Here is a 27,632-nt window from a genome sequence, read left to right as displayed (position 1 = left end):
GTTCCCTTCGGGAGTGGGGCGGTCAGGGGAGGAGGGCCCAGCTGTCCTCTGATACACACACACCGACCGCAGGGACGCGCGGGCCACCGAGAGGGCGAGGTTGGCACCCCCGCCCCCACCCCGCCCTCCCGCGGGCTCGCACGCCCACAGCCCCCGCCGCTGCCCGCTTCCTTCTCACGCCCGGGACGCGCCTCGCTCCCGCAGCTCAGCCCCGCGAGCTCCGTGTCTCCGCCGCCCGCTCGGGCCCGGCCGGGGCACAGCCGGAGATGGAAGCCGGGGAGCCCCGGGAGCCGCGCGAGCCCGGGCTGGGGGCAGAGACCGCCGCGGCCACGGCCACGCGCTGGGAGGAAGCCAACGCTTTCTGCGGCAACCTCACGCCCAAGAAGAAACCCAAATCGGTAAACACGGGGCCTGGGTGTTCAGGGAGGGAAGGGGGAAGGTCACGGGGGAGGGGTCGAAGGCCGCCTGCAGGGGGACCCGTGGCGCGGCTCCGGGAGGGAACACAGCGCCTTAGCACCAGAGTGCGCCCGGCAGTTGGCGCGGGCTCGGGTTTATTTTGGGAGCTCTGCTCCGTGTTTCTTCCCGGGCTCGGGTTCCACGCCAGGACCCCCCTCCCCCATGCTGCCGTTAGGGCCCAGCTCCGGGCCCCGAGGCCAGCCCCTCCCGGTGCGGCTGCCTGGGGCGCACGGGCAGCGCGGGTGGCCAAGCCGGTCCGTGAAGCCCGCGGAAGCCACCCGGACCGCAGAAACCAGACTCTGGAAACCCGCCTCCTCCTTGCTGTGCGCTCCGATTTCTGCCATCCGGGTACTGGGCTTCGTACTCGAGCCTATGCATTTTGGGGTCAGGCTCAGGGCTATGCGCCCTGGGCTGGCGCGCTGTGTTCCCCGCGTCCTGAGGGTGCGCCCAGGCCTCTGCGCCCCTGGTTCGGGGCATCGACGCTGGACTCTGCACCTCAGCTCCCTTCGCAGTGGGCATTCACACCCCTGCTACCTCCATGGTGGTCTCAGCCCTCCGGGACGCACGTACAGGAGAGAGGTCCTCTTCCAGTCCCACAAGTTCTGATGCCCTGGTTGGCCCCTGGGCCTGGCTGGTTCCCGCTTTCCAGACATCAGTGCTCGCGGAGGGGACTGAGACCTGAGGCTGGCTCAGAGCATCCTCCAAAACAGAGCTCCAGCCTGACCTTAGTGTGTCCTGCTACTTCCTCCCAAAGACCCTACCCCAGGAGGCCCACCTGTCAACAGTCATTTCCTGCAGCACCGGCCAGGCCCCTCAGCAACAGGGCGACTGAGAGGTGCGTTAGGCTGACCCTGCCTCAGGCGCTCACACTGCCCTGAGGGGGGACCCTGCAGGTGGTGAGTGCTCAGGTGAAAGACCTGCCAGTGCAGTGGGTGCAGAGAGAAGGAGTGACTGCCCGCTAAGGTAGGCTTTGTAGAGGTGGCCTTTGCGCTGATCTTAAAGTGGTTTTGCCACGCAGAGAGAAACAGGATGGGCAAAAGGCATGCAGATGGCAACTGAGTGGGAGAAGGCAGAATCTTTGGGAGAAGAGTTGGAGGAATGCCAGAGGCCCATGGAGGGCCTTGAGTACCAAGTTAAGGAGCCGGGACCTTATTCAGTGAAGTTAGGGGTTTTATTAATTAATTAATATAATTTAAATTGATGTCAGAGAGGAAGGGAGAGGGAGCAATCTATCAAACATCAATGATGAGAGAGAATCATTGCTTGGCTGCCTCCTGCACGCCCCACACTGGGGATCGAGCCTGCAACCAGGCATATGACCTGACCAGGAATTGAACCATGACCTCCTGGTTCATAGGTTGACTCTCAAGCACTGAGCCATGCCAGCTGGGTGAGGTTAGGGGTTTTAAAACTAGGTTCCATGGAGCCCCGTGAATCCAATTAATTTCTTTTTCTTCTTCAAAGTATGTTTTAAACCGTTAAAAATGTATAATAAAATTCAACTCACTCAAATGTGTTATGTGGACGTTTCCGCACCTTGGAGACTACCAACATATTAATTTATGCTGCGGATTGATTTTTTTTAAGCAAACCGCAGAATGAAGTTTTTCCTGTGATCTGTTTAATAGAAGAGTATCTTGAGATTGCTGACAATTATTGCTGAGTCTCTTGAGGCTTGTAGTTTAAAACAAACAAGGCATTTGCAACCACTTATTGGTGTGAATCAGGGCTTTCTCAATACTGCAAAAACCAGCCAACGCAGAAACAAATTGACTAGATGATGAAGCTTAAGTCTGCACTGGCATCTTAACTTCCAGTTTCAAATTTGTCATCACCCAGACAACACTGTGTTGTTGTCATTGGTTGACATTATAATAAATACTTTATGTACATGTAATGTATTTGAATTTGTTCAATAAATGTATAGCGATATGATATGGTAATATCTGGTTTACATATAGGGGTTTCTCCCAAGAGTTCATTTGAATAAAAGATCAACCTACTTTTTCAAAAACCATGAAAACCAGCCCTAGCTGGTTTGGCTGAGTGGATAGAGTGCCGGCCTGCAGACTGAAGGGTCCCAGGTTCAATTTTGCTCAAGGGCACATGCCCTGGTTGCGGGTTCGATCCCCAGTAGAGGACGTGCAGAAAGCAGCCAATCAGTGATTCTCTCATTATTGATGTTTCTCTCTCTCCCTTTCCCTTCCTCTCTGAAATCAATAAAAATATATTAAAAAACAAACAAAAACCCATGAAACTATTATGGAATTATGCAGGATTTTTCAGCAAGGGATTAATTTGGTCCCATTTTCATTTTAGAAAGATCACCCTGGGCAGTGGTGAATAGATTGAAGGGGGTGCATCTGGCAGCAGGCATACCAGTAAGGAGGTTGGTCCCTGTCTGAGGAGCAAGCTGTCATGGTCTGGGGATGGAGAGAAGGGGATGGACATTGGGGATTAGGGTGGTGAGTGGAGCTCACCAACTTATTTCCGCCCCAAGCACCAAGGAACCTGGGAACTCAGGCCCAGCTGTCAGTCATGACCTCTCTGTGAGCCTCTGACCCTCACAGTTCTCTGAGAGACAAGGTGCCTGGTGGCTTCCTGGCCCCTACTCCTTCCTGCCATAGCCTCTCCTCCCACAAGCTATATTGGGGGCTTTAGGCCTCATGTACCCCATCAAGGCCTGTCCTTCTCATTCCCAAGAGCCTGAGTGAAGTATTTAAGCCCTGAGATCCCTAGGAGACCCTCACCTCATGGGGTCAGAGGACTTCCTCATTGCAGACCTATCTGTCTCTCCTCCAGCAGCCCTTCTCCTTCTAAGTCCTTCTAGAAATAACAGCTTTTGGCCCTGTTCCTATCTTGGTCCCAACAGGCAGAATTATATCAGCCAAAATGAGAGCTCCCCAGACAGGCTGAGTGGCGTTGGGCTGCTCTCCATTATCCCCCCACCCCTCGCCCATCCCACCCCCAAGCCAGCAGGGGGACACCAGCCTGGCCCCAAGCCCTGGTGGAAGGCAGAGAGAGCTGGCAGGACCCTGGCTCCCTGGAGGCCAGTGCTCTCAGGCTGAGTTCTGATCTAGGGTAAGGGTCTTTCTAACCCACCCAATCCGGAATCCGGACTTCCTTCTGACTTCTGGAGGGTCACCTGGCAACACATGACAAGGTGGCCTCCTTCTGCAGCTAGGTCCAGGAGGGTCTCTAAGTGCTTGCTCCTCCCCAGCTCTGGGGAGGAGCCATTTGGATATACAACTCCTTTCACCTGTTCCTTCAACTCCACCTGGAGCCCTCATCTCTTCCAGCTGGGATCCTGGGCTGCTCATCTTCTCAGCCGGGATCCCTGTTTCCTGCAGCAGCTCCTGCCCACTTGGCCTTGAGGCTCCACGTGACTTGCACAGCGTCAGAGCAGGCTGAGTGGGGAGGCAGGGTCCTGCCCTTGGAACCTCCATTCTGAGAGCAAAGAGAGCCCTGCCCTTAGAATCCTCACCATGAGAGCTCTGTGCCCCTCACCATTTCTTCCAAATCTGGAAAGGAAAGTGCTGTGTGTGGGGCGTGTCCCAGGGAAGTGGCTGAAGTAGCAGGGATTGGGGTCTTCTGGGAGTTATTGAGGAGGGGCCTATGGGGAGTGCTGCTGTGTGGACAGAGACCAGAGACTTGGGATCTTACCCTGGCTCTGTGTTGACTTTGCTGTGTGACCTAGAATAAATTTCTGTCCCTCTCTGAGCCTCTTTCCCTATATATATTTTTAAAATATATTTTTTATTGATTTCAGAGAGGAAGGGAGAGGGAAAGAGAGATAGAAACATCAATGATGAGAGAGAATCATTGTTCAGCTGCCTCCTGCACACCCCACCACTGGGGATCGAGCCTGCAACCTGGGCATATGTCCTTGACGGAAATCAAACCCGGGACCCTTCAGTCCCCAGGCCGATGCTCTGTCCACGGAGCCAAGCCAGCTAGGGCTCTTTCCCCATATTTAAAAGAAAAAAGTGGAGACTCCTAGAGTCAAGGCAGCTGGGATAGTTTTCCTGCAATTGCTCAAGTGGGATGGGATGGGGTCTGGGCAGGTCAGCCAGAGGGGACCCAGAACATGGCAGTCTGGCAGGGACTGTGGGATAGAAAGTGAAGAGTGAGACCTTGGCTGGCTGCCTGGGCTGGAGTGGCTGGCTTGGGAACCTGCCTGAAGGGGCTGGGAGGGCAGCTGATTCTCTGTCCTTGAAGGGATGATGGGCCCTGTCCCCGGGGCAGTAAGCCATCAGGCTTCCTGGGTTTATGAGCGTGGGTCTCCCAACTCCCTCAGCCCCACTCTTACCATCCCTGGCCATCCCTCTATCATTTTTTTTCTCTAGGTCAGTGGTCGGGAACCTTTCTTCTGCCAGGGGCCATTTGGATATTTATAACATCATTCAAGGGCCATACAAAATTACCAACTTAAAAATTAGCCTGCTAAATTTGATCAAACATTTTATTAACCTACCCCTAATGCCTTGGCAGGACCAGGGCAAATGTTTTTGCAGGCCAGCCATTCCCCACCCCTGTTCTAGGTCTTTTAACTTTACCTTCTTTCCTTGAAGGCTCTCAGTTGCTAAGGGGGTTGGGTGGTACCCAGCCCAAGGACACACAGATACTAGTACACAGTGGTGGCCAGCACCTGGGAGAGTACTGGAGCTGAGCCCCAGAGGAGAGGCCCCTGTCCTGCCACTGCCCTAGACTGGCCTGCTGGCCACATACAGCACCCTGGTTGGAGTAAAAGTCAAATGCAAGCTGAGGTCTACCTTACGACGTGGGGAGCTCTTTGGTCTTCCATTCCTATCCCGAGGTCTTAAAGCCTCATTAGCCACTCACCAGTCATAACTACTTAAATTTAACTTGATGAAAATAAAATACAATAAAAAATTTAGGCCCAGCCCTAGCTGGTTTGGCTTAGTGGTAGAGCATCGGCCTAGGGATTGAAGGGTCCCAGGTTCGATTCCGGTCAAGGGCACATGCCTGGATTGTGGGTTCAATCCCCAGTAGGGAGTATGCAGGAGGCAGTCGGTCAGTGATTCTCTCTCATTATTGATGTCTCTATCTTGCCCTCTTCCTTCCTCTCTGAAATCAATAAAAATATATACTGAGTGGCCAGATTATTATGATCTCTGAATGCAAAATAATCTGGCCACTCAGTGTATATCCTATATAATAAAAGGCTAATATGCAAATTGTCCCCTCAGCTAGGAGTTCGACCAGCAGACAGGCCAGCCAACCGCCCATGTCCCTTTCCCCTGGCCAGTCTGGCCAGACCCCACCCATGCATGAATTCATGCACCAGGCCTATATATATATATATATATATATATAGATGTAAAACAATCTGACCACTCAGTGTGTGTGTGTGTGTGTGTGTGTGTGTGTGTGTGTGTGTGTATGTGTATACACACACACACACACACACACACACTGAGTGGCCAGATTATTATGCGTTCAGAGATCATAATAATCTGGCCACTCAGTGTATATTAAAAAAAAATTCAAGCCCAGCTGGCGTGGTTCAGTGGTTGAACATCAACCTATAAACCAGGAGGTCCCGGTTTGATTCCTGGTCAGGGCATATTGCCGAGGTTTCAGGCTTGATCCCCACTGTGGGGCATGCAGGAGGCAGCCCATGAAAGCTTCTCTCTCATCATTGATGTTTTTGTTTCTCTCTCTCTCTCCCTTCATCTCTGAAATCAATAAAAATATATTTTTAAAAATTCAGTTTCTCAGCCTCACTAGCCACAAAGGTTGAGAACCACTGCTCTATAGCCACAAGGCCCGGTGCATGAATTCGTGCATGGGTGGGGTCTGGCCAGCCTAGCCGGGGGAGGGGACATGGGCAGCTGGCCGGCCTGCCTGCTGGTCGAACTCCCCACAGGTTGGGAACCGCTGCTGTAGAGCCTAAGACCATCGGAAAACACAGATATTTACATTACAATTCATAACAGTAGCAAAATTACAGTTATGAAGTAGCAACGAAAATAATTTTGTGGTTGGAGGTCACCACAATATGAGGAACTGTATTAAAGAGTCGCGGCATTAGGAAGGTTGAGAACCACTGCTCTATAGCCACAAGGACAGCTCTGGACATTTCTATTATCACAGAATGTTCTATTGGACAGTGCTCTTCTGAAGGATGTCACGAATTTCTGCCTTGGGGACAGGTCATAAGCTCCATGGGGGCAGAGATCACACCTGTCTTGTTTTCTGCCATGTCCCCAGCACAGTGCCTGTCACATGGTAATCACTCAATGTTGTCAACTGATTGGAACCCAGGCTTGACTCCAGGGAGAAGCAGCGGGGCCAGTGCGTGACCCGCAGGGCTAGCAGGAGCAGGCCAGAAAGCAAGGTCCCTTTATTTATTTTTAATTTTTAAAAATATAAATATTTTTTATTGATTTCAGAGAGGAAGGGAGAGAGAGAAACATCAATGATGAAAGAGAAACATTGGCCCTAACCGGTTTGGCTCAGTGGATGGAGTGTCGGTCTATGGATGGAAAGGTCCCAGGTTCGATTCCAGTCAAGGGCATGTACCTTGGTTGCGGGCACATCCCCAGTAGGAGGTGTGCAGGGGGCGGCTGATGGATGTTTCTCTCTCATCGATGTTTCTAACTCTCTATCCCTCTCCCTTCCTCTCTGTACAAAATCAATAAAGAATTTTTTTTTTAAATAGCAAAAAAAGAAAGAGAAACATTGATCAGCTGCCTCCTGCATGCCCCCTACTGGGGATTGAACCTGCAAACCAGGCATATGCCCTGATCCGGAATTAAACCATGACCTCCTTGTTCATAGGTCCGCGTTCAACCACTGAGTCACGCTGACCAGGCGCCAGGTCCCTTTATGAATCCTGCCCCCAACTTGAGCCCCTCATTTGTAAAGTGGGAATCATGCTCAGGTCACAGAGATGTAGTGGGACTCTGAGTCCCTTGGGAACCCACGTCCTGACCTTCCCCAGGGATTATAAAGGGCCCAGCTGCTGCTGTGCTGGGGCCCCTGGCTCCATTCTCCTGGAGATGGTGCAGGAGTTCTGAGACCCTCCTGGGGCTCTGAGAGGAGGCCCTCTAGTCCGGCACCTTCCTACTCTTCTCAGACCCCCATGCCCTGGGCTCTGCTCACCTTTGTGGATGCACCACCGTGTATGTGCACACCTCTTCATGCCTCACTTCACCCTCCTCCTCCTCTCCCATGACAACTTCCTGTGAACCTGTCATCAAGGCTTTGCTTTTCACCTGTGTTCTGTCACTCATTTCAATCCCTTTTGCATCTCTGGTTACCTGACTTTCTCCCCTACCAGCCTGTGAGCTCCGAGGACAGCAGCCCAGTCTCTACCAGGACCACCCTCAGGCAGAGCCCAGGTGCCTGGCATAAAGAGCCAGCAAATATTCACCAAATTGGCATCAATCAAAAAAATATTCTCTGAGTACCTACTATATCGAGCAAGCTGAACAGATTAGGGCACTGAACTGAAGTTTCTGGTTCATGTTAAATTTTGTCATGGCAAATAATGTTTCCCAACAAAATATGTTATTTAAAAGTTCAGAAGCATTAAACATTTACTGGGCACCTACTGTGTGCTAGGTACAGTTCTAAGCACTAGAGATACAATAAGCGAACAAGATAGTCATAGTTCCTCTTCCCTCAGAACTTAGGCATTGTTCCTACTTCCTCTCTAGAACTCTGTCTAGAAGTAGAAATAAGCAATTACAATTTATTGTTAAATTTTACTAAAAGGAAATAGGAAAACTGGGAAGAAAAAGGAAACAGAAGAGGTGGCAAGCCCATGACGAAGGGTGAAGGAAGGCTTCCTAGAGGTGACACATTGTTTGAGACCCAAAGGGTGGGCAGAAGTGAGCTGGGTGGAGAGTCAGGGGAAGAGTGGATGAGGAAGGGAAACAGCATGTGCAAAGGGTCAGAGAGAGAGAATGGAAGGTGTGCTCACACACGAGAAAGTTCAGCCTGAGCCAAGTGGGGTCATGGGAAGGTGAGCGCGGAGAGCGAGGTAGGGGTCTGTCGTGAAGAGCTTCCTACTCCATACCAAAAGCTAACAACTGGAGTCTGAGAAAAGTGGGCACCACTGAGGGGGAGGGGGACTTGATCAGATCTGAACTTGAGAAAAATCCCATGACAACAATATGGATGACAGATTGGAGGAGATGAGAGATACTGATGGACTGGACTATGGTAGGGAAGACAAAAGTGGATGGGTTCTAGTGGGGCTGTTGGTGGGGAAAGGGCGTTGAGGGAGAGGGAAGACTGGCATTGGATTTTGGGCTTCTGGTTGAGGTGGTGAGTGCATGGTGGTGCTCAGCAGTGAGATGAGGAAGAAGGGAGGAGTCCAGGTTTAGGGGTGGAGACCGTTGTGGGAATTCAGCTTTGGGCATGTTGAGTTTGAGGGTCTGGTTAGTCAACCGGGACAGTTAGGTACATGAGTCTGGAGCTGGAGGAAGATCTGGGCTGGAGATAAATGTTCTTCTATAGTTGTCATGTTTCTAAGTACCATTTCCTCCCAAGGGCATGTAGCTCTCATTTTATAATGGAAAACATCTGAAGCCCATCTTGAGCATCGGTCACACTCTGGCTCCATACACTGTATTCATTCATCTGTTGTGTCCAGGTGGCTGGCTAGATTGCAGACGCCCCAAGGGCATGTCCCTGCTTCTTGGTGGGGCGCCTTCATCTCCCTCAGTCCCCAGCTGGGTCCTTCACAGAGGAGGTCCTGTCCTAGGTCTGCCCCTGCCCAATACTGAGCCTCCTAGCAGAGGCTGGGCCTGGTCTTCTCCTCCCTGCCCCAGGACTCAGAGGGGCTGGCCCATGAGACCCACCTCAGGGAAGTGGAAGTGATGGCCCTTCTCCTGCTCCTCTGCAGCCCAAGCCTCAGAATGCAGTCACCATTGCCGTGTCCTCCCGAGCCTTGTTCCGCATGGACGAGGAGCAGCGGATCTACATGGAGCAGGGCGTGGAGGAGTACGTGCGCTACCAGCTGCAACACGAGAATGAACCATTCAGCCCCGGGCCGGCCTTCCCCTTCGTGAAGGTGAGTGGCAGTCCACTCCTGGAGGGGGGTGTTAGGAAAAAGCACTTGCATGCGTGTTTGAGTAAGGAGAAAGGACCCTCTGGGAGGACGCTACCCCACAGGAGCACGGCTTGGCTAGGGACAAAGCCATTGTGGGAAGAGGCCACCCCATACTCTGGGCTAATGCAGCCCCACACCAGGTAACGAACCATCTCGGTGAGTGGAGCACGGGCTGGATTTCAGCCTCCACTCACGCTTCCAGTGAGGCAGCCCTGAGCAATAATCAGTCCGCACAATGGCAGAGACTAGGCGGAGCAAGTCCATGTCCACTGATCTCACGCAAACTCTGGCCCCTGACCTCCCCTCTCCTCTCCCATCGTCCTCCCCAACCCTGGCTACCAACTCCAGCTATTCATTCCTGGGGGTCTGAGCTAGAGCCCTCCCCCCTGTCCCATCCAGGCTCTGGAGGCGGTGAACAAGCAGCTTCGGGACCTGTACCCCGACAGTGAGGACATCTTTGACATCGTCCTTGTAACCAACAACCATGCTCAAGTGGGTGTCCGTCTCATCAATAGCATCAACCACTATGGTAAGCGTGAGGGGTCTGGCCATGGGACACCCCTGCCAGACACCTGGGGACGGGACCACACCTCTGCAGGGTAAGGGTACACCAACTAGAACCCCAAAACTGGTAAACTGGCTCTTTAAAAAAAAATTGTAGCTTTGCCATTTTCAGGATATAAACATTCCCACTTATTATGACTTATTTCCAGCTACCAGCAGTTGAACAATCTAACTGATTGGCTCAGCTTGGATCAGGTGTTTGTTCCTATCCAATCAGCTATGGCCAAGAGAGCCACTCATGGCTAGGGATCCACTTTGTGTGGTACTGTGACTCCGGGACAAGAGGATGTTACTGTGAGCCAGGCAATTGCTCCAGAGGTGATCATCCTCATTTCATGGATGAAAGAGGCAGGGGCTTAGAGAGGGGGGCTGCTGGCCTAAAATCACTCAGAGAATCACCCCACTGTCCCACCATCACTCAGAACCAAGATGGTGTCTATTGGAGATGGAGGGACCACTCTGAGGCCCTAAGGGTTGACCCAGGCATCACCGGAGTGTTCTCTCTCTCCTCCCCAGACCTGTTCATCGAGAGGTTCTGCATGACAGGAGGGAATAGCCCCATCTGCTACCTCAAGGCCTATCACACCAACCTCTACTTGTCAGCTGATGCAGAAAAAGTTCGAGAAGCCATTGATCAAGGTGAGTCAAACTGGGGAGGGAGAATATGGGGAGTCTGGCAAAGGGGTCCCAGAAGGGGAGGCCTGGTCCTAAAGCTCTGAGCAGGTGCTAGTGGTTGCCATGGTAACTGGAAGAGGGGTATCTTTCCTAATTCCTATGACCTGTCCAATAAATCTGAGAACAAGACCCCCCATTCATTATTACCCATCTAATCCACTCTTCCACCCCCTACCCTCATGTTAAGGATGCTTTTACTCATCACCATCACCCAGGCTTCTGTTTCCATGGAAACCCTCCTTTCAGCCCAGAAAGCTACTCCCTTGTAGGAATCCTCCAGGTCAGTAGGAGTTCTGATTCCTGTGTGACCATGGGCAGCTTCTGTCCCTGTCTGGGCCAATGGGGAGAAAGATAAGTATCTAGCCCAGCGTGGGCAATGAGTGGGGTCTGGGAAGTGGCCAGCATTCCAGCAGCTGAGGTGAGGTTAGGAGACCCAGCCACAAGTACTGACAAAGAGAATTGCCCTTGTCTCTCTCAGGGGTCAGTTGTGGGTGGTAGACCCAGCCTTGGTCCTCCAACAGGGTATGTATTCCTATTGCACATAGAAGAAAACAGGCGGACAGGCCCCATTTCCTGAGAGGGCTCCTCAGGCTCAGCACTACTGGAAGGTTTATCAGTCAACAGTGTATTCGCTCTTCTCCGGCATGCTGTCTCCTGCCTAGAAGCTTGGCCTCTCTCTCCCTGATGCCTCCTCTCTGAGCTGCTTGGGCCTCTGGGAGGCTATCTTTAACCAGGAGCCAGAGCTATTTCCCTACACGATGCCACCCCTCTGGTGGGGGCCTTGGCACTGGCCTGCATGTGTGCCTCTATATGTCTGCAATTTGAGCTCAGGCTGGAGAGCAAGGGGTGGGTGGTTCGGGTTCATCTTGGCTCCATCGTTGGCAGAGCTGAGAAGGTGCCTGGCCTGATGCCCAGGGCCTGGTCCTACAAATAACATCCTCAGGCTAGCAAAGTTGACACTGCTCGCCTCTCCCAAATCTCTGCCTAAGCCCAGCCCCTGTGATCCCAGATTTCTGAAGAGCAGGGCCGGGTGGCCTTCGGAGAGATGAAGAAGGAATGGGCTGAGCTGCTGACCAGGTCTCCAGCCTCCAGCACTGGCTCTCTTGTCCAGTGTAGCTCTGGAGAGGCCCAAGGTTGCAGAGAGTCTGTGCCACAGTCACTGGAATTATTGCTGCCTCTCATGGCCATCCACGTTGCTTCAAGGAACCCTGAATGGCCAGGCTGCCTTGAGAAGGGCATACCTTGGTGCCCTTGTGGCAGAAGACTGAGGGGGTGCCCACCCCGACTCCACCCCAGACGGCAGCCTGGGATCTCAGCCCCAGGCAGAGCTGAAACATCCTTCATTTTACCTTGGCTCAGAGCAGGTGAGAGACTTGCTGGAATCAACAGCAAGAGAGCGAGGCCAAGCCAGGGACAGGGCCCCTTCCCAGCCCCCCTGTAGGTCTATATTAGGGGCTGTGAATAACTCCAGGGAGGATATCAGTGGCCTGGGGGACCCTCCCTTCCAGCCAGGACATTCCGATGGTCCATACCAGCATGACCTTACTAGATAATAAAGCATTGCCATCCCTCCACACTGATTGATAAATGGCTCTTGTCCTGAGTCCTCTAAGTGCCCCACCCTGCTTCCTGGGACTCCCCCAGAGCTTCCCACAAAGCAGCAACTAAAGGGAAACTTGGGCCAGGGCCCTCAGAGCAAAGGCCACCACCCATTCTGATTGGCCAGGTGTTAAATATTCTGAATGTTAGTCCTCATTAGCTTTGCTCCGAGTCCTGGGAGAGGCAGGTGGGGCAAGAATAGCCCGAGCTGCCCTAGCTGGTTTGGCTCAGTGGATAAAGCGTCGGCCTGCAGACTGAAGGGTCCCAGGTTTGATTCTGGTCAGGGGCACATGCCCGGGTTACGGGCTCCATCCCCAGTAGGGGGTGTGCAGGAGGCAGCTGATCGGTGATTCTCTCTCATCATTGATGTTTCTATCTCGCTGTCCCTCTCCCTTCCTCTCTGAAATCAATATATAATATATATATTTTTTTTTAATTAATTTTTTTATTAATTTTTTTTTTTAAGAATAGCCTGAGCTAGCCCTCTCCTGGCCCCAGGCAGCTGAGGCAGGCGTCAGGGCGGCCCTGCTTGCCAGGGTAAAGGTAGACAACCTTCGCCTCTCTCTGCCCAGGGATCGCAGCCGCCACCATCTTCAGCCCCAGCAGGGACGTGGCTGTGTCCCAGAGTCAGCTGCGCGTGGCCTTCGACGGGGACGCTGTGCTCTTCTCGGACGAGTCGGAGCGCATTGTCAAGGCCCATGGGCTGGACAGGTTCTTCGAGCATGAGAAGGCCCATGAGAACAAACCCTTGGCCCAGGTGCTCCACAAACGCCCCAGAGCCCCTGAGTGGCTCCTCAGAACCTGCCCTTGGCTGGAACCAAACTTTGAGCTTGGCCCAGAATCCAGCCAGGTCCCCTCACCAAGCCTCCAGCCTTCATCCCTCTCACCTGAGCCCTGGCGCCCCTCCGTGAGCTCCTGCCCTCCCACTGAGCCCCTGTTCCCCTCACTGCAGTCCCATCCTCCATTTGAAGCCCCCATCCTCTCTCTAAGCCCCTCTCGGAAGCCCCTACCTCCCCTTTGCTGCTCGTAGCTGAGGTTTCCAGCCCCTTCTGGAAGTCCCCGTCCCCTCTCTGAGGTCTCCATCCCTCCTCTAAAGCCTCACCTCTCCCTCTGACTCTGCCATCCTCTCTCTGGAACCCTCATTCCCTCTCTGAGGTTCCCCCGCCCCTCTGAGTAGGGTCCCCTACGCCCCTCCAGGAGGAAAGGAACAGCTGGACTGGGCCAGAGAGATCCCCTGGGTGTGGGGTCTGGAGCAGCCCCTCTGCTTTTAGGGCCACAGCAGCCCTAACCACCTCCTGCCATCCATCCCTTGGCAAGGGGCTCAGGGACCCTCACTCACTGTCTAACTGCTCAGGTGTCTCCCTGAGCGCAGAACGGGCCCTGGAGCCTGGCTGAAATTCCTTGGGGCCGGAGCTGTTGGGATTCTCTGGTCCTCCTGGGAGCTCCTGTTTGTACTTTTAACAAAAATCCACATCATCCCGGAGCCCCTCTCTGCAACCGCTCAGCAGGCTTCAGCCGTGGCCCCTGGACATTCACTCCACTTCCATTCTCACGCGTCCCCTCCGAAACCCGGGGAATCAGGGCAGGACGGTCTTCCCGCCAAGTGGCAGGCAGAGCCGGAAGACCACTGCTTGCTCCAGCCTCCCGGTAGGCGAGGGGTCCCCAAGACTGGCAGCCCCCCCCCCCCCCCATTTCCAGCTGCTGTTGTGCTTTTCTTCTTTACCACCCTCTGGTTCTTTACTCACCGTCCTCATTACCCGCCATCGCTCCCGGCGGTGTAGAGAGCCAATCCTCTCCCGGGCCCTAGAGACACAGAGCGTGGCGCCCTGAGCCAGCTGCACATCGGTCTGTCTGTCTGTCCGTGTTGTTTGCAGCTGGACTCCATTCTGCCTGGAGGCTGTGGTTGCTAAATATTTTTAATATCCTCCCTGCTGGTAAGCACAGAAGGTCATACTACGGAGCTGTAGGCCAGACACCCATGCACCCGAGGGGCACCTAGAAGCACATACCTAGGAACAGCTCTCCTGGCACATTTTTCTGACACAGACACCCCCAATGGCAGCGGTACAGGTACCCAGACTGCCATAGGTACCTGCAGCCCCATTGGTGCGCAGTGACCTGAGCAGGCAGAGCAGGACTGAGAGCTGTGGGGATCTTGAGAAGCTGTCCCACCCCAAACATCAAGACACGAGTACTTCAGGGGGAGCCCAGCTGGAGAGGGGGCGCGTGTCTGGGAGAGGGGTGAGCTCACAGTCTCCCCTTGCCTTCTCCTAGGGACCCCTCAAGGGCTTTCTGGAGGCCCTGGGTAGGCTGCAGAAGAAATTCTACTCCAAGGGCCTGCGGCTGGAGTGCCCCATCCGCACCTACTTGGTGACGGCACGCAGTGCAGCCAGCTCCGGGGCCCGGGCGCTCAAGACCCTGCGCAGCTGGGGCCTGGAGACAGATGAAGCCCTGTTCCTTGCGGGCGCGCCCAAGGGCCCCCTCCTGGAGAAGATCCGCCCGCACATCTACTTTGATGACCAGATGTTCCACGTGGCTGGGGCTCAGGAGATGGGCACAGTGGCCGCCCATGTGCCTTACGGTGTGGCACAGACACCCCGGCGGACTGCGCCTGCCAAGCAGGCCCCAGCTGCACAGTAGCTGCGCCCCAGCCTCACCGACCCCCAGTGCTCCAGGCACAGCTCCCTGCCACCCTCCGACACGTTGTCTGTTGGACCCTTCTCGCCCTACCGCACTGCCTTGCTGCATGTCTGCCCTCATCCTGGGAGTGAGGCGCTGGTACGCAACCATGCAGACTGGGCCGGCATCTCACCAGCCCCTCATTGGGGGCCAACACTGTGCCATGATGCTGGCTAGGAAAGTAAGACCGTGGCTGGATTTCAGGGGAAGTTGATGGGACTGCGGGTGGAGGCTCAGAGGAGCCAGGATGCCTCAAAAGGGCTTTGGGGTGAAAACCAGCTGGGTGTCGTGCCAGGAACACTGCTTTGAGGGAGAAGAGATCTGGCCTCTAAGCTCGATCCTGGCATTAACTGCGTAACTTAGAGCGAGTCCCTCCCTTTCATGGGGCTCAGTTTCCCCATCTTTGAGGTGGTTTTCAAACTCGCCTTTAGCTAAAGAGCTTGGTTTTATAAGGTTGCCCTCTTTAAAGGAAGCATTCTGTGCTAGGGCTGCCACTGGTCTACGCGGCCCCTCTGTGCAGATTTCGGAAGGAGGCCTCAATGAATAACGGAAAGAAGGCCTTCCTCTGGGCTGGCCACACCCACGCGGGGGTACACAGTTAGGTTAGCAGGATATAAGTGGGATGTCAGCCCCCATTGGCTCCTCAGCCCAGAGGCCTTTGTCAGCCGGGCAAAACGCACAATCGTCCACAGCAACCCGACCTATAATTTTACTCATTTGGAAACCACTGGACAAGATGACCCATTTGCTCCCGGGGATCCTCTCATCTGAGTCACCGGGGGTCGGCTGCCAGGCCTGCCCCATCTGGGAAAGGAATGAGGGAGTGAATTGAACCTGCATGCAAACTCTAGTGTAGCCAGCAGGGGGCACTGCAGGCACTTCCTGGGGAGCCACTTTGGTAGCAGCCTGCCCACTGCTTCCTTTGCTTTTGCTCTTAGCCAAAGTTCAGCCTGCCAACCCCTTCGCCTCAACCCTCACTCCCTCGGTTATTGTATCCTGCTGTGTCGCCGAGCAGCCCTGCCAGTAGGGAAAACAGCGGAGGACTGGGGTTTACTGCTGTGGGCCCAGGGGGAGAAAGCTCAGTGGCCGAAGGGGGAGGCTGTCCAGGCTGAGATGATGTGGGATGGGTGGGGTGGCCTGGTCTGAGGCAGTGACCAGTTAGAGAGGAAGGAGCTGAAATTGCGCCGGAAGATTCTCCAGCTGTGGGAATAGGCGTGGAGGTAATGAGCTCCCCGTCACTGGGATGCTGTGCAAGGGATGCCTTCTGCGGTACACCTGTGAACCCCCCACCCTTGCAGGAGCCCCTGCAGCCCCTCCGTCACCACTTTCGGGGTAGAATCCTCACTGCCTAATGACAGCCTCCTCCTTTGTGACCAGCCATGCTCTCTGCAGGGGTGGTGGCCCCAATGGCTGGTCCCTCAGGAAGACCCAGAGGTGTGAGCAGACATCTGGATGGGGGTGCTGATTGCCTGGCTCCTGGGAGGCAAGCCTAGCTATGAGCAAGCACTTTGTGAAGAAAGCCAGAGGTATCAGCAAAGTGGGCAGGAGCCTGGAGGTGTGTGTGGGAGAACCGGAACACTTGTGGGGACAGGAGAAAGGAGTGAAGAGCCATCAGGGGCCTGGCCTTTGTCCTTTTGAGGGCTCAGCTCACGGTCTGAATGGGCACAGGTTCTGGGCAAGGCAGGGCAGGGCAGTCGCTGCAGAAAGATCACCAGGAAGGAGAAAAGAGTAAGCACACGCAGGTGGTTCTGTATTGGAGCAACAGTTTGGGCCAGAATTGAAGTGCTCAGCTGAGCTTTTGCTATCAGCTCCTAGAGGCTGGGCCTGTGGGGGAAGGGCCAGGCTGTGCCGAGTGCCCAGGGCAGATGCCCAGCACTGACTGCCTTACCGGGGGAAGGGCGGGTGATGAAGATGTCTTTGCACGAGTTCATTCCCATCCAGTCAGGATCTTTTGGGGGCAACAGAGGAGGCCTCAGGGCAGAGCGTTTGGTTTTGAGCTTCTTCCTCTACCCAGGCTCCAAGCCCAGCCAGAGATACCGTGAGACCTAAGAGGGAAGGAGGAGGTCAGAGAGCTCAACCCAAGTCACCTTTGATCTTGGCTGAACCACAGAAACATCTGCTCACCACCACCACCCCCTCCCGGGTCATAATCACCCCCTTGTTTGAGCCTCCAGGGCCCCAGCAGGCATTAGGCTGCGTGACCAAGGGTGGACATGTGCGCTGTGAAGACAGCACCAGATGTCACCTAATTAAGATAAACCCCAGGCATTCTGGGAGCCAAGAAGTCCTGCCCCCAGGACCTAATGATAAACACCAATGATTCTTCTAGGTCTGTCGGGAAGCAGGAAAGTAGGATGCTGGAAGCAGAAAGATAAGGTTCAGTAAAAGCCTGGATTTCACTGGAGCCCCATTAATAGACATAGACAGCCCTGGGCAGTGAGAGACAGTCGGGTCCAAATTCTATTATTGCAACCAGACATGAGCATCTCGGGCCTGGAGAGAGAGCTTCCAGAGGCCAGACGTTCTGAGGGCAGGCTCGGGCAGCCGCCAGACACACCTGATTGTTTCAAGGGGTGAGGAGGAGCGTTCAGCAGGCAAACTAAAAAGCCAGGTGAGCACCAAAGCCTCAGGCCCAACCTGGCTCCCCGCATGCTGGACCCCTGTAGCCAAAAGCACCGCAGCCCAGCAAGTCCTGTGGAACTTGCCCCGGGAAATGCTGGCCAACAAAATCCCAGGCCTGGTGGAAACGGCCACTTCGCAGAAAAACAGAAGCCCTGTTACTAAGCACTGAGACGGTTAAGATCATTGCCAAATAGCCCCCTCCCCTTCCCCAGAGCCCAATCAGAAGGTGGGAACATAGCAGAACATGCCAGAAGACACCAGAACCAGCAAGAAGTTCAAATCCAAGATGGATCTGGCACTGTAATGACATTCAGCTGGTATGCACCAGTCCAGACAAACTGGTGCTTAAAATATAGAAATGTCTCCATGACCGTTGGTAAATAGCGCTGGCCTGGGTCCCTGAGTGCCCCTGAATGGCCTCAGTTGTCCTGGCCCCTGTGACCGCTCCCTGGTCCCACGATCCAGTAAAAGGGGCTTCTTAGCAGGCTCCTGGCGGCGGCTCCAGCGCGATGGCCCGTGTGCGCCATTTGGGGGTGCCCGTGCTGGTTTAGAGAAGGAAAGCCACTTGCCCAGTCACATAGCTAGTAAGCGGCAGCACAGGGACTCAGGCTGACATGGGGGCCCAGGCTCTTAGCCGTTTTGCCGTATGACCCAGACATGTGCATAGAGATGGCAATAGAAGCTTCATAACAGAGGAGTTCCCCTGACAGTCCTTTAACATATTGATCTCCTGCGTGTTAAAATGCTTAATACACTTGAGTGGGCACATTTTGGTTATAGCTCCCTAAATAGCTAAGAAGAATTTATATTAAAGCCAAACATTTGCAGAGCCCTTGGAGCACCCCAAACAATCCCCAAGCTCTGAGGAACCCAGTTTGAAGACCCTGAATTGGGCTAATGCGGGTTTGGTAAACCATGGCTCCTGGGGCCAAATAGAGCCCACTACCTGTTTGTTGTTTTAAACAAACACCTTTTACCGGAGCACGGCCATTTCTATTTGTTTATGTGCGTGTGCGGCTGCTTTCACACTACAGCAGCAGAGCTGAGTTACTTCAACAGAGAGCGCGGCGCTGAAAGTATTTATCTGACCTTTTACCGGAAAAGTGTGCTGACCCCCGGGCTAAGGCGGACCTGCCCAGCCTGCTCTTCAGTGGGAAAGACCTGCTGTCATGCCCCTAAGCACTCGGAGGCAGAGGCTGGCTCCCCTGCCCAGGGGAAAGCTTGCGGGGATACGCGCCCACCTGTGGGCATTGTTGGGGCTGCGGAGTCTCCTGGGTACTAGCTAAGTACCTCGATGTTAAGCACAGCAGACCCTTGTCGTCTGAGACGTCAAGATTTCAAGTTTTGACTCTTTTCAAGTGACCCAGCGCCCGTTGTAATTCAGATGTTGTAGTTCAACGCTGCGATTACGGGGATCTCATCCCACTAGGGCAGAATACAAAGAGGGAGAATGGCCGCCTGTAGTTGGCGGCTTCTTAGGTGTGTCTGAGATGCAGTGTCCTTGGTTTCACCTTCTTCAAGCAAAGTGCAAACACCCCTCCCGCCAGTAGGTGGCACTGCAGGCCCGCATTCAGCTGCTTGTGGAAGTAATAGTGGTTTTATTCACTGGTTATTTTTCTCTCCTTCCATGGTACTTGGTGCTGTGCTGAACTCTGGCAGGTAACTTAGCCAAAATGGACTTTAGGTGCTCTGAAAATGTGTGTTAAATGTAGCTGCCTGATGAGCTCATTGCTTTTACCAACAACCGCTGTGATTGTGTGTGTGGACACACTCAATATGTAGGTGTGTGTAATGGGTCAGATATCTCTGCTGACAGCATATGTGTGTGTGTGTGTGTGTGTGTGTGTGTGTGTGTGTGTGTACAGGATGATTATCTGCTGACTAAGTGTCCTGGGCCCCACATACTGATGGCCAGCCCTGCTTCCTGAGACTAGTTCTGGCTATTCCCATCATCTCATGGGCGTTTGCACATGTGCAGCATGGGGACTGCTGGGGCCAGGCCCTTTCTCTTTCTCTCTCGCTTCCCTCCTCTGGCCAACAAGGTCTTGGCTCCTCACACTCTGCCTCTCACCCCTACCCTCTGCAGCCCAGAGAACTCCTTTCGGCTACACCTGCCTTATCATCTCTACCTGTTTCCCCTCCCCCTGACCGTCCAGGGCTAACATGTATAGTGGGGAAGACTGTGCACAAATCCAGATGGAGCCATTCACACTATGACATGAGGGGTACCTCCTCGGCACCTGCACGACCTGCTGTGCACAGCTGCCCTGCTCATCTCACGGCCATGGATTGAACAGCTGCCTCCTGCACTGCACCCCGGGTCCCCCTCTCCCCGCAGCCTAGGCGGGGATTCCTTCCTCTGCTTGGGTGTTCTCGTCTGGCCCAGAAGTCATTTACCCTGGGCCTCGGTCAGGAAGCACCTCCCCGATGGGCCATCCCTCAGAGGCCTTTGGGATTCCATTTACGAAAGTGAGATATGGCTGGCAACATTTCAGTTACTCATCTGTGAGGCAAACCGAAGCTCAGCAGACTGGAGTCACTGACTCCCACACTGCTGGCCTTCGTGGGCCAACTGTTAAGATGGGTCTGCTGTGGAATTAGGGTAAAGGCCTCAGGGCTAGACTTACAACTGCCACTAAATAGAAAATCAGGACATCACCACAGACGGGATGCCTGGGCCAGGTCCCAAACCCGATGCCTCCAAGGGCCAGGCAGGGAACGAAAATGAGCAAAGAGGGCTAGGCAGGGTCTGGTGACACGGAGAGCACATACTCTGTCTGACATGGTTGCTGCCGTGTGGGCTGGTGTCGCCGGGTATTTTGCCCCATTTTTCAAGAAGAGCTACAAATCTGGACTTTTAAATGTCGGCAACTATTTTGAATCTAGAAAACAGCGTGCAACCAAATAAAACAGACCTTGTAAGCTAAATCTGACCCTTCAGTTAGCACCCTCGGGCTCTGGCCCAGTGAAGTGCTTTTTTCAGAACCGAGTAACTGAGTGTAAGGATATTACACTCAGACTCACAGAGTTTGGGACCTTTAAGAGACCTTAGAGATAACCTAGTTCATCCCTGTGTGTTTGAAACTGTACATACAAACTTCTTTATTAACTTAATGACATACATATAATTAGCTCCCAGTTTTCTACTTAAAAAGCATCTCAGCACCCCCAATTCAGAGTAAGATTTAAAATGAAGCCTCTATATGTCGTGTGTTTGTATCTACCTGTCAGAAGCCCTATTTTGTACCATTTGCTTCATGGTAGCTCTACCTCTATCTTTTGCAAACGTGAGCTGCCCTGGTCTTCCTTCTAACCTAACCTCCTGGTCTTCCTTCTAACCTAACCTCCTGGTCTTCCTTCTAACCTAACCTCCTGGTCTTCCTTCTAACCTAACCTCCTGGTCTTCCTTCTAACCTAACCTCCTTGGGTCGCTTTTTATGGCCCACCTCCTAAGTGCCTCCGTAAGCAGCTGGAGCACATGCTTCTTCATCTGTGGGCCTTCCCTTGCCTGGGGCTAGGTAGACTGCTCACACCTGCCCAGCTTTTCGCTCTCTTGGCCCACTATGGCCGTCCCCAGCCCCCAGCTCGGTCTGGCCCCGCAGCATTTACCTGGTCACATGATAAAGGGTGCTATGTGCTTGTCAGTGTGGATCCCTCTCACTCCTCATGCTTGTCCTAGACCTTAATTTTACAACATGGGCTTCTGCTTCTTTAAAGCCATTCAAATAAATAGAAGACATTGAAAAGAAACATACATTGTCTTGTTTTCCCCCGCACAACTATATTCCCAGACTGGCTTATGGTTATGGTCCTTCAAGAAATGCCAATGGGGACACACAGAGTGAGCAGGCTGAGGTGGGTTCCATCCATGGGTGCAGTGTCTCTCTGTAGACCTCTTGCCCCACAAGAAGAGCACCCTGAGGGGAGGTTCCACGGTGGACGGCAGCCTGAGCCCATCAGAAGACAAGCTCCCCCAGCAGTGCTCTTGGCGTGGACTCCGAGTCCCTATCTGGACCTACCAAGGTGGGGGGTTGGAGTGGGAGGAAGAAGAGGAGCAAAAAAAGGATGTGAGATGGAGGAGGAAGTGGGTGATTCAGACTCCAGCCTCAGCCCTCACATAATCCTTCTTCCTGCCCGACAGCACCCCCCATAGCCCACCCAACCTAGGACCTGTGTGTCCACGCCAACCTGTCCATGACCACATTTCTCCTGCCACCCCCTCCACCTCCACCCGCTGAGGCCTGTCAGGGAGCATCTCAAACACCACTTCCTCAGCAAGGCTCCCTCAACACACCACATACATGACATCACTTCCTCCCTTGAGCAATTTGTAGGTCCATGGTCTTTCTCCCATAGCCCAAAGGAGCATATCCAATTTCACTTCAGTGTCCCCCAGCCCTACCGTCCATAATTGTGCCTGTAACTGAATGACTGAATTCAGGGCTGATAGGACTGGGTCAGCTCTTTGCGGCCAATGTCATTTCAGAACTGTCATTCTGAGCAATATTGTAAAATATTTTGCACATCTTTCCTAAAAAGATCACCCAAGAGTCACCTGTGGCCTATTTGGGTGGAAAACCAAAGGCATGGGAGCCTTAGTTATCTGTTGCTGTGTGATAAATTACCCCAATATTTAGCAACTTAAAACAATAAACAGCCGAAACCGGTTTGGCTCAGTGGATAGAGCGTCGGCCTGCGGACTGAAAGGTCCCAGGTTTGATTCCGGTCAAGGGCATGTACCTTGGTTGCAGGCACATCCCCAGTGGGGGTTGTGCAAGAGGCAGCTGATCGATGTTTCTCTATCATCGATGTTTCTAACTCTCTATCCTCTCTCTTCCTCTCTGTGAAAAATCAATAAAATATATTTAAAAAAACAAAACAAAACAAAAACAAGAAACATTTATTATGTCACAGTCTCTGTGGGCTGGGAATCCAGGAGTAGCTGAGCTGGGTGGTTCTTGCTCAGACTCTCCTGAGGTTGTTGTTAAGCTGTCAGCAGGGGCTGCAGGCATCCGAAGGTTTGACTGGGGCTGGAGGACCCACCTCTGAGAGGACGCGCTAACGTGGCTGAAGGAAGGTAGCCTCGGTGCCTCGCCACAGGGTTGCCTGAGTGTCCTTGTGACATAGCTGTTGGCTTCCCTGGAGTAATCCAAGAACAAGCAGGCAAACTTACTTTTAAAAACTGTCTTTTATGACCCAGCCTTGGAGGTGATGTTATATCACTTCTACCTTATTCTATTGATCACACAGACCAACCTGATACTCTGTGGGAGGGGACCACACGCAGGTGTGAGCCCCAGGCAGTAGAGCTCATCAGAGGTCATCTTGGAAGTTGGTGCCCACATATTATTATACCCCTACCAGCTTGGCATAACTTATCCACGTTTATCTTACCCATTCTCCTGCCTCCAGTCAATATGAGACCCAGCCCTAGCCAGTTTGTCTCAGTGGATAGAGTGTTGGCCTGTGGACTGAAGGGTCCGGGTTTCGATTCCTGTCAAGGGCACATGCCTGGGGTGCAGGCTTGATCCCCAGTAGGGGGCGTGCAGGAGGCAGCCAATCAAAATCTCTCATCCTTGATGTTTCTATCTCTCTCCCTCTCCCTTCATCTCTGAAATTAATAAAAATATATTTTAAAATATACTTATGAGACCCAAACGTGCCTCCTTGATTGTCTGACCTGAAGTTCTCCACCTTCCACCCAGGCACGAGGAATAAGGAGAAATGTGATTCCTCATCCATCTCCTTCCTCCTACCTCCTGTCCAGCAGATTCTTTCAGGGACCTGAGGTCACCTACTTGAGAACGTCATGGAAACTTTGTGTTCTGAGATGTCTTAGTTTATTGTGGAGTTTTTATAATGTCCAAAGGCCAGCGGAACCGAAGCTGCTTACACTGGTTTGTAGCCAACAGACCATGTCTAAGGTGAGGGAGAGGGCAGGGGTGGTAGGAGGGACGATGGGAGGGGTGGTGGCCCAACACCCTCTCCTGCCCAGGCCTCCAGTGCCATAGCCAAATCCTCTACTTTCTGGCGTGACCTTGGACTGATTTGGGAGCAGAACCCCCTCAGCATGGCAGAGATGTGACTGGGGCTTGGAGCACTGGGATGCAGAAATTGTGGACACGATTCTTTCTCCTCCTTGGTGCCCTCCCTTTTCAACTTGCAGAGCTCTTTCAAGACCTGGGAGCTATGGATTCTTTTCTTTTGCTTATTACTGGTCAGTTTTACTTGCCAATAAGTCATTAAACTTTTTTTTATAACAGTTAACTCAAGGATAAAATGACAAATTCACATAACAGTGAATAGAATAGATTTGTTCTAAACACTTTATACAAATCATTTAATTCTCACAATAACTCTATGAAGTAGGTACTATTATTATCCCCATTTTAGAGATGAGCAAACTGAGGTCCAGAGAGGTAAAGTAACTCACCGAAGGTCCATAGCTAGTAAGTTGCATGGCTTGATTTAAACTCAAGTTGTCAGGGTCTAGACTGTGTATCTTAAATGCTACACTATACTGACTACTCTTTCATGTATATGTAAATGTATTATTGATTTGAGAGAGAGAGAGAAACATCAATGATGAGAGAGAATCATTGATCATCTGCCTCCTGCACACCCCCACTGGGTATCAAGCTCACAACCTGGGCATATGCCCTGACTGGGAATTGAACCATGAACTCCTGGATCATAGGCCGATGCTCAACCACTGAGCCACTCGGGCTGGGCCATGTATATTTTTTTTTAAAATATATTTTATTGATTCTTTACAGAGAGGAAGGGAGAGAGATAGTTAGAAACATCGATCAGCTGCCTCCTGCACACCCCCCACTGGGGATGCTCCGGCAACCAAGGTACATGCCCTTGACCGGAATCGAACCCGGGACCCTTCAGTCCGCAGGCCGACGCTCTATCCACCGAGCCAAACCGGTTTCGGCATGGGCCATGTATATTTTTAAGATAAAACACACATAAGAGAATGTGAGCTTACATTAAGCATAATTTAGATCATGCTCTGTCCTCCTGATCCTCAAGGGTAGTACAAGTAATTTTCTGCCATTTAGGGAAAGTTTGGTTTTTAATGGGTGCCCCTATAAGTTTGGTTTATAATGGGTGCCATCTTCCCAGGGACCAGAAGACTGGTCCCCCTCATCCCACTGTTTTTGGATCTGGGCAGTGGAGGGCTGCGTGAGGCATTCTCACCCACATCTTGCCATGGTGAACACCAAGTCTTGGAGAGCGGAAACAACTCGTCTGAGGACACACACCAGTCGATGCAGAAAGAAATTTAATGTCAGGGTATTGCTCCAAATTCAGCACTATTCCCTCTGAAAGACCACATTCCACCTGACATCATCGGAATCTTCCTTCTTTCGTTCATCTGGCCAAGTCCCCTTAGCAGCCCGTGAAGTTCTTGGTGGTTGAAGCTCACCCGGTGCCAGCATAGAGCAGCCACAGCCCAAGGGTGCGAACTTGTCACCTGCTTGCTGGGCTGGGTGACCTTGCAAAACACATATCCTGTGCAGCTGCCAGGAGGCACATTACTCATATTTGCCTTCAAGAGAGCCAGCTGCTAGGACTGTCATTAACCAACCGGCCTCCAGCTGCTGCACGTTCAGATCCGAAGATAGCATGTTTTCCCACCGGGGCCTGGGCACAGTGGGGACAGAGTGCCAGGCTATTTCTGCCCTCCATGGGGCTCCTCTGACAGGCAGGCTTGACTCTGGGCCTCACCAAGACTTTCTCAGAGCGGCCCTGCAGTTTGAGGCTCTTTCTCTCCATCCTTCCTCCTCCCTCTGAAGATAGGTGTCCACCTCCATCGTGATCAAAAGGCTCTCCTTGTTTACTCTAGCTCCCTCCCTTTATCCTTAGCGCGGCTTCCTCAATAAATCTCTCACACCTCTAATTGGCCGTAGCATCTGTCTTTTAGACCTGACACCACAGACCCTCTCTGGGCCATGGGGCCCACAGCCATCTGCCCCCTCGGATAGCTTGTGCCTAATGGTCTCACATTCCTCTTCATCACTAAGTGGCGGCATAGGAGTGTGATTTCCCTCTCAGCACCAGGGGACAGGGTGCAAACCAATTCCAGCAGAGCCGGAGGCAAGGAACGGCTGCTTCCCAAGTCCAGGGCTCCCACCCAACCCGTGCCCTGCCTCGAGCCCATGATCATTTCCCAGCTTCTGTACCCTCCACCCAAGAGGGGGAAGGGGCCTCAGAGCCTTGGACTAGGGTGAGAGCCCTGAGGTCAGTCTGGTTTCTGCCGCTGACTTCCCTTCTCTGGGCTTCAGTTTTCCCCATCTGTGCAGTGGGGCTTCGGCTGGGTTGGTCTGGGTGGGAGAAGGGAGATCATGGCTGTTTGGGGGTTTTAAAAAAAATACCTTGGCAGCTGGTAGGCTACTTCGCCTGCCTGTTAAGACCAGACCTGATGCCCAGCTGGTGTGGCTCAGTGATTGAGCATCAATCCATGAACCAAGGGGTCACTGGTTCGATTCCCAGTCAGGGCACATGCCCAGGTTTCGGGCTCAGTCCCTAGTAGGGGGTGTGCAGGGGCTGACCGATGTTTCTCTCATATTGATGTTTCCATCTGTCTATCCCTCTCCTTTCCTCTCTCTCTAAAAAAATAAATAAAAACATATTTTAAAAAAAGAAGACCAGACCTGGGGAGACGCTCACATGGCAGTATCAGGGCAGGGCCAGGCCTAAAGCCAAGTCCTGCTTATGCTTGGACACCACAGGTTATGGGGTGCTGTGCCTGGGTGGGTACCTAAGAGTGGCCATCAGCCCCAGAAAGGACAGCTCCCTGGGGAACCACAGTCAGGGGAGGTAAGCAGACAATAGCAGTATGTTGAGGTCAGACTACTCTAGAGGAAATAATGAGAGTACAAGGAGGCAGAACTAGTACCCGAGGGAGTCTGGACAGGCTTCCTAGAGAGGGACTTTTGTTTTGGGCTTTGAAGGCTGAGTAGGAGTTTCCCAGATAAGGGCTTTCAAGGCGGACTGAATACAGACTCAGAAGCGAGAACCTCTGCTGTGTGATCTAAAAATATGTGAGAAATGGAGGACTAGGGTGGAGATCAGGGAAGGGTGAGAGAGTGAGCTGTGCCCAGACCTTGAAGGCTCTCTAATAAGGTCAAGATTCTACAGCCTTCACTGTTACATGTAGGAGGTGGGTGCTGCTCTTATTTTCAATTTACAGATGAGCAAACGGAGGCCCTGAGAGATGGAGAGGGCTCTGACGGGAATGCAAAGGGAGTGTCAGGGCCCAGTTAATCTCAGGAGCCAGAGGCCAAGTCCTCTTCTCATTATGCAGGCAATGCCAAGGACAGCCCCTTCCCTCCCCTCCCCCCTTCCCCTCCTCTCCCATCCCTCTCCCCCCTCCCTCCTCCCCTCTCCCACTCCCCATCGCCATCTGACATCAGCGAGCAAAGCTTCCTCAGCCCCTCTCCCTCCTCCATCCCAGTGTCCTTGTCTGTGCTGACGTCATGTACACAGAGAAGAGAAATTTGTGGAGATTCCGGAGAGACCAGAGTGTGGGAACCAGGACAGATGCTGCTGGCGCCGCCCCAGGGCCGAGAAGCCTCTGGGCGCTGCCAAGGGGGCTCTGGAATGTGTCTGAGGCGGCTGGTTTCCTCCATTGCAGCCCCCACCCCCACCCCAGGCCTGGGAGAGCGAGGGAGGCTCTGATCATCCAACCGCCATTTGGGCCTTGAGCAGCCTATGGGGCCTGCGCTGCCTGCACACAGGAGTGTGTGTGCATCGGAACAGCTGGGCCAGCCAGCCAGTCTGCTCTCAGGGGCCCTGAGCTGGGGCCACCGGACCCCCAAAGAGGGAGCATGACCCTCATGAACGCTGCAGCCCCGGGATGGAGAAAGGAACCAAACCGGTATTGTCCACCGCCTTCCCGGGAGAAGGCGCTCAGGAGTGTGTGTGTGCTGGTGGGGGGAGA

At 53.1% G+C, this 27,632-nt stretch overlaps 1 protein-coding gene across 1 annotated transcript; it reads left to right on the top strand.

The window, feature by feature from the left end:
* The first annotated feature begins 266 nt into the window (after positions 1 to 266).
* NT5C1A (5'-nucleotidase, cytosolic IA) lies at positions 267 to 15,346 on the top strand. Its single transcript, XM_008151173.3, has 6 exons — positions 267 to 398; positions 9,335 to 9,502; positions 9,941 to 10,070; positions 10,622 to 10,744; positions 12,952 to 13,136; positions 14,654 to 15,346. The coding sequence occupies exons 1-6, from the start codon at positions 267 to 269 to the stop codon at positions 15,017 to 15,019; spliced, it is 1,104 nt and encodes a 367-aa protein (XP_008149395.1). The 3' UTR covers positions 15,020 to 15,346.
* The last annotated feature ends 12,286 nt before the right edge of the window (positions 15,347 to 27,632 follow it).

The sequence above is a fragment of the Eptesicus fuscus genome, chromosome 9 (assembly GCF_027574615.1).
Source record: "Eptesicus fuscus isolate TK198812 chromosome 9, DD_ASM_mEF_20220401, whole genome shotgun sequence".
NCBI classification, from domain to species: domain Eukaryota; kingdom Metazoa; phylum Chordata; class Mammalia; order Chiroptera; family Vespertilionidae; genus Eptesicus; species Eptesicus fuscus.
This window is presented reverse-complemented; position numbering and strand designations above follow the sequence as displayed.

Excerpts from the sequence above, each read along its gene's own strand:
- NT5C1A (XM_008151173.3), top strand. The coding sequence starts at position 267 with ATGGAAGCCGGGGAGCCCCGGGAGCCGCGCGAGCCCGGGCTGGGGGCA. Across the intron at positions 9,503-9,940 it reads CGGCCTTCCCCTTCGTGAAG|GCTCTGGAGGCGGTGAACAA; the intron begins GTGAGTGGCAGT and ends TGTCCCATCCAG. Across the intron at positions 10,071-10,621 it reads CAATAGCATCAACCACTATG|ACCTGTTCATCGAGAGGTTC; the intron begins GTAAGCGTGAGG and ends TCTCCTCCCCAG.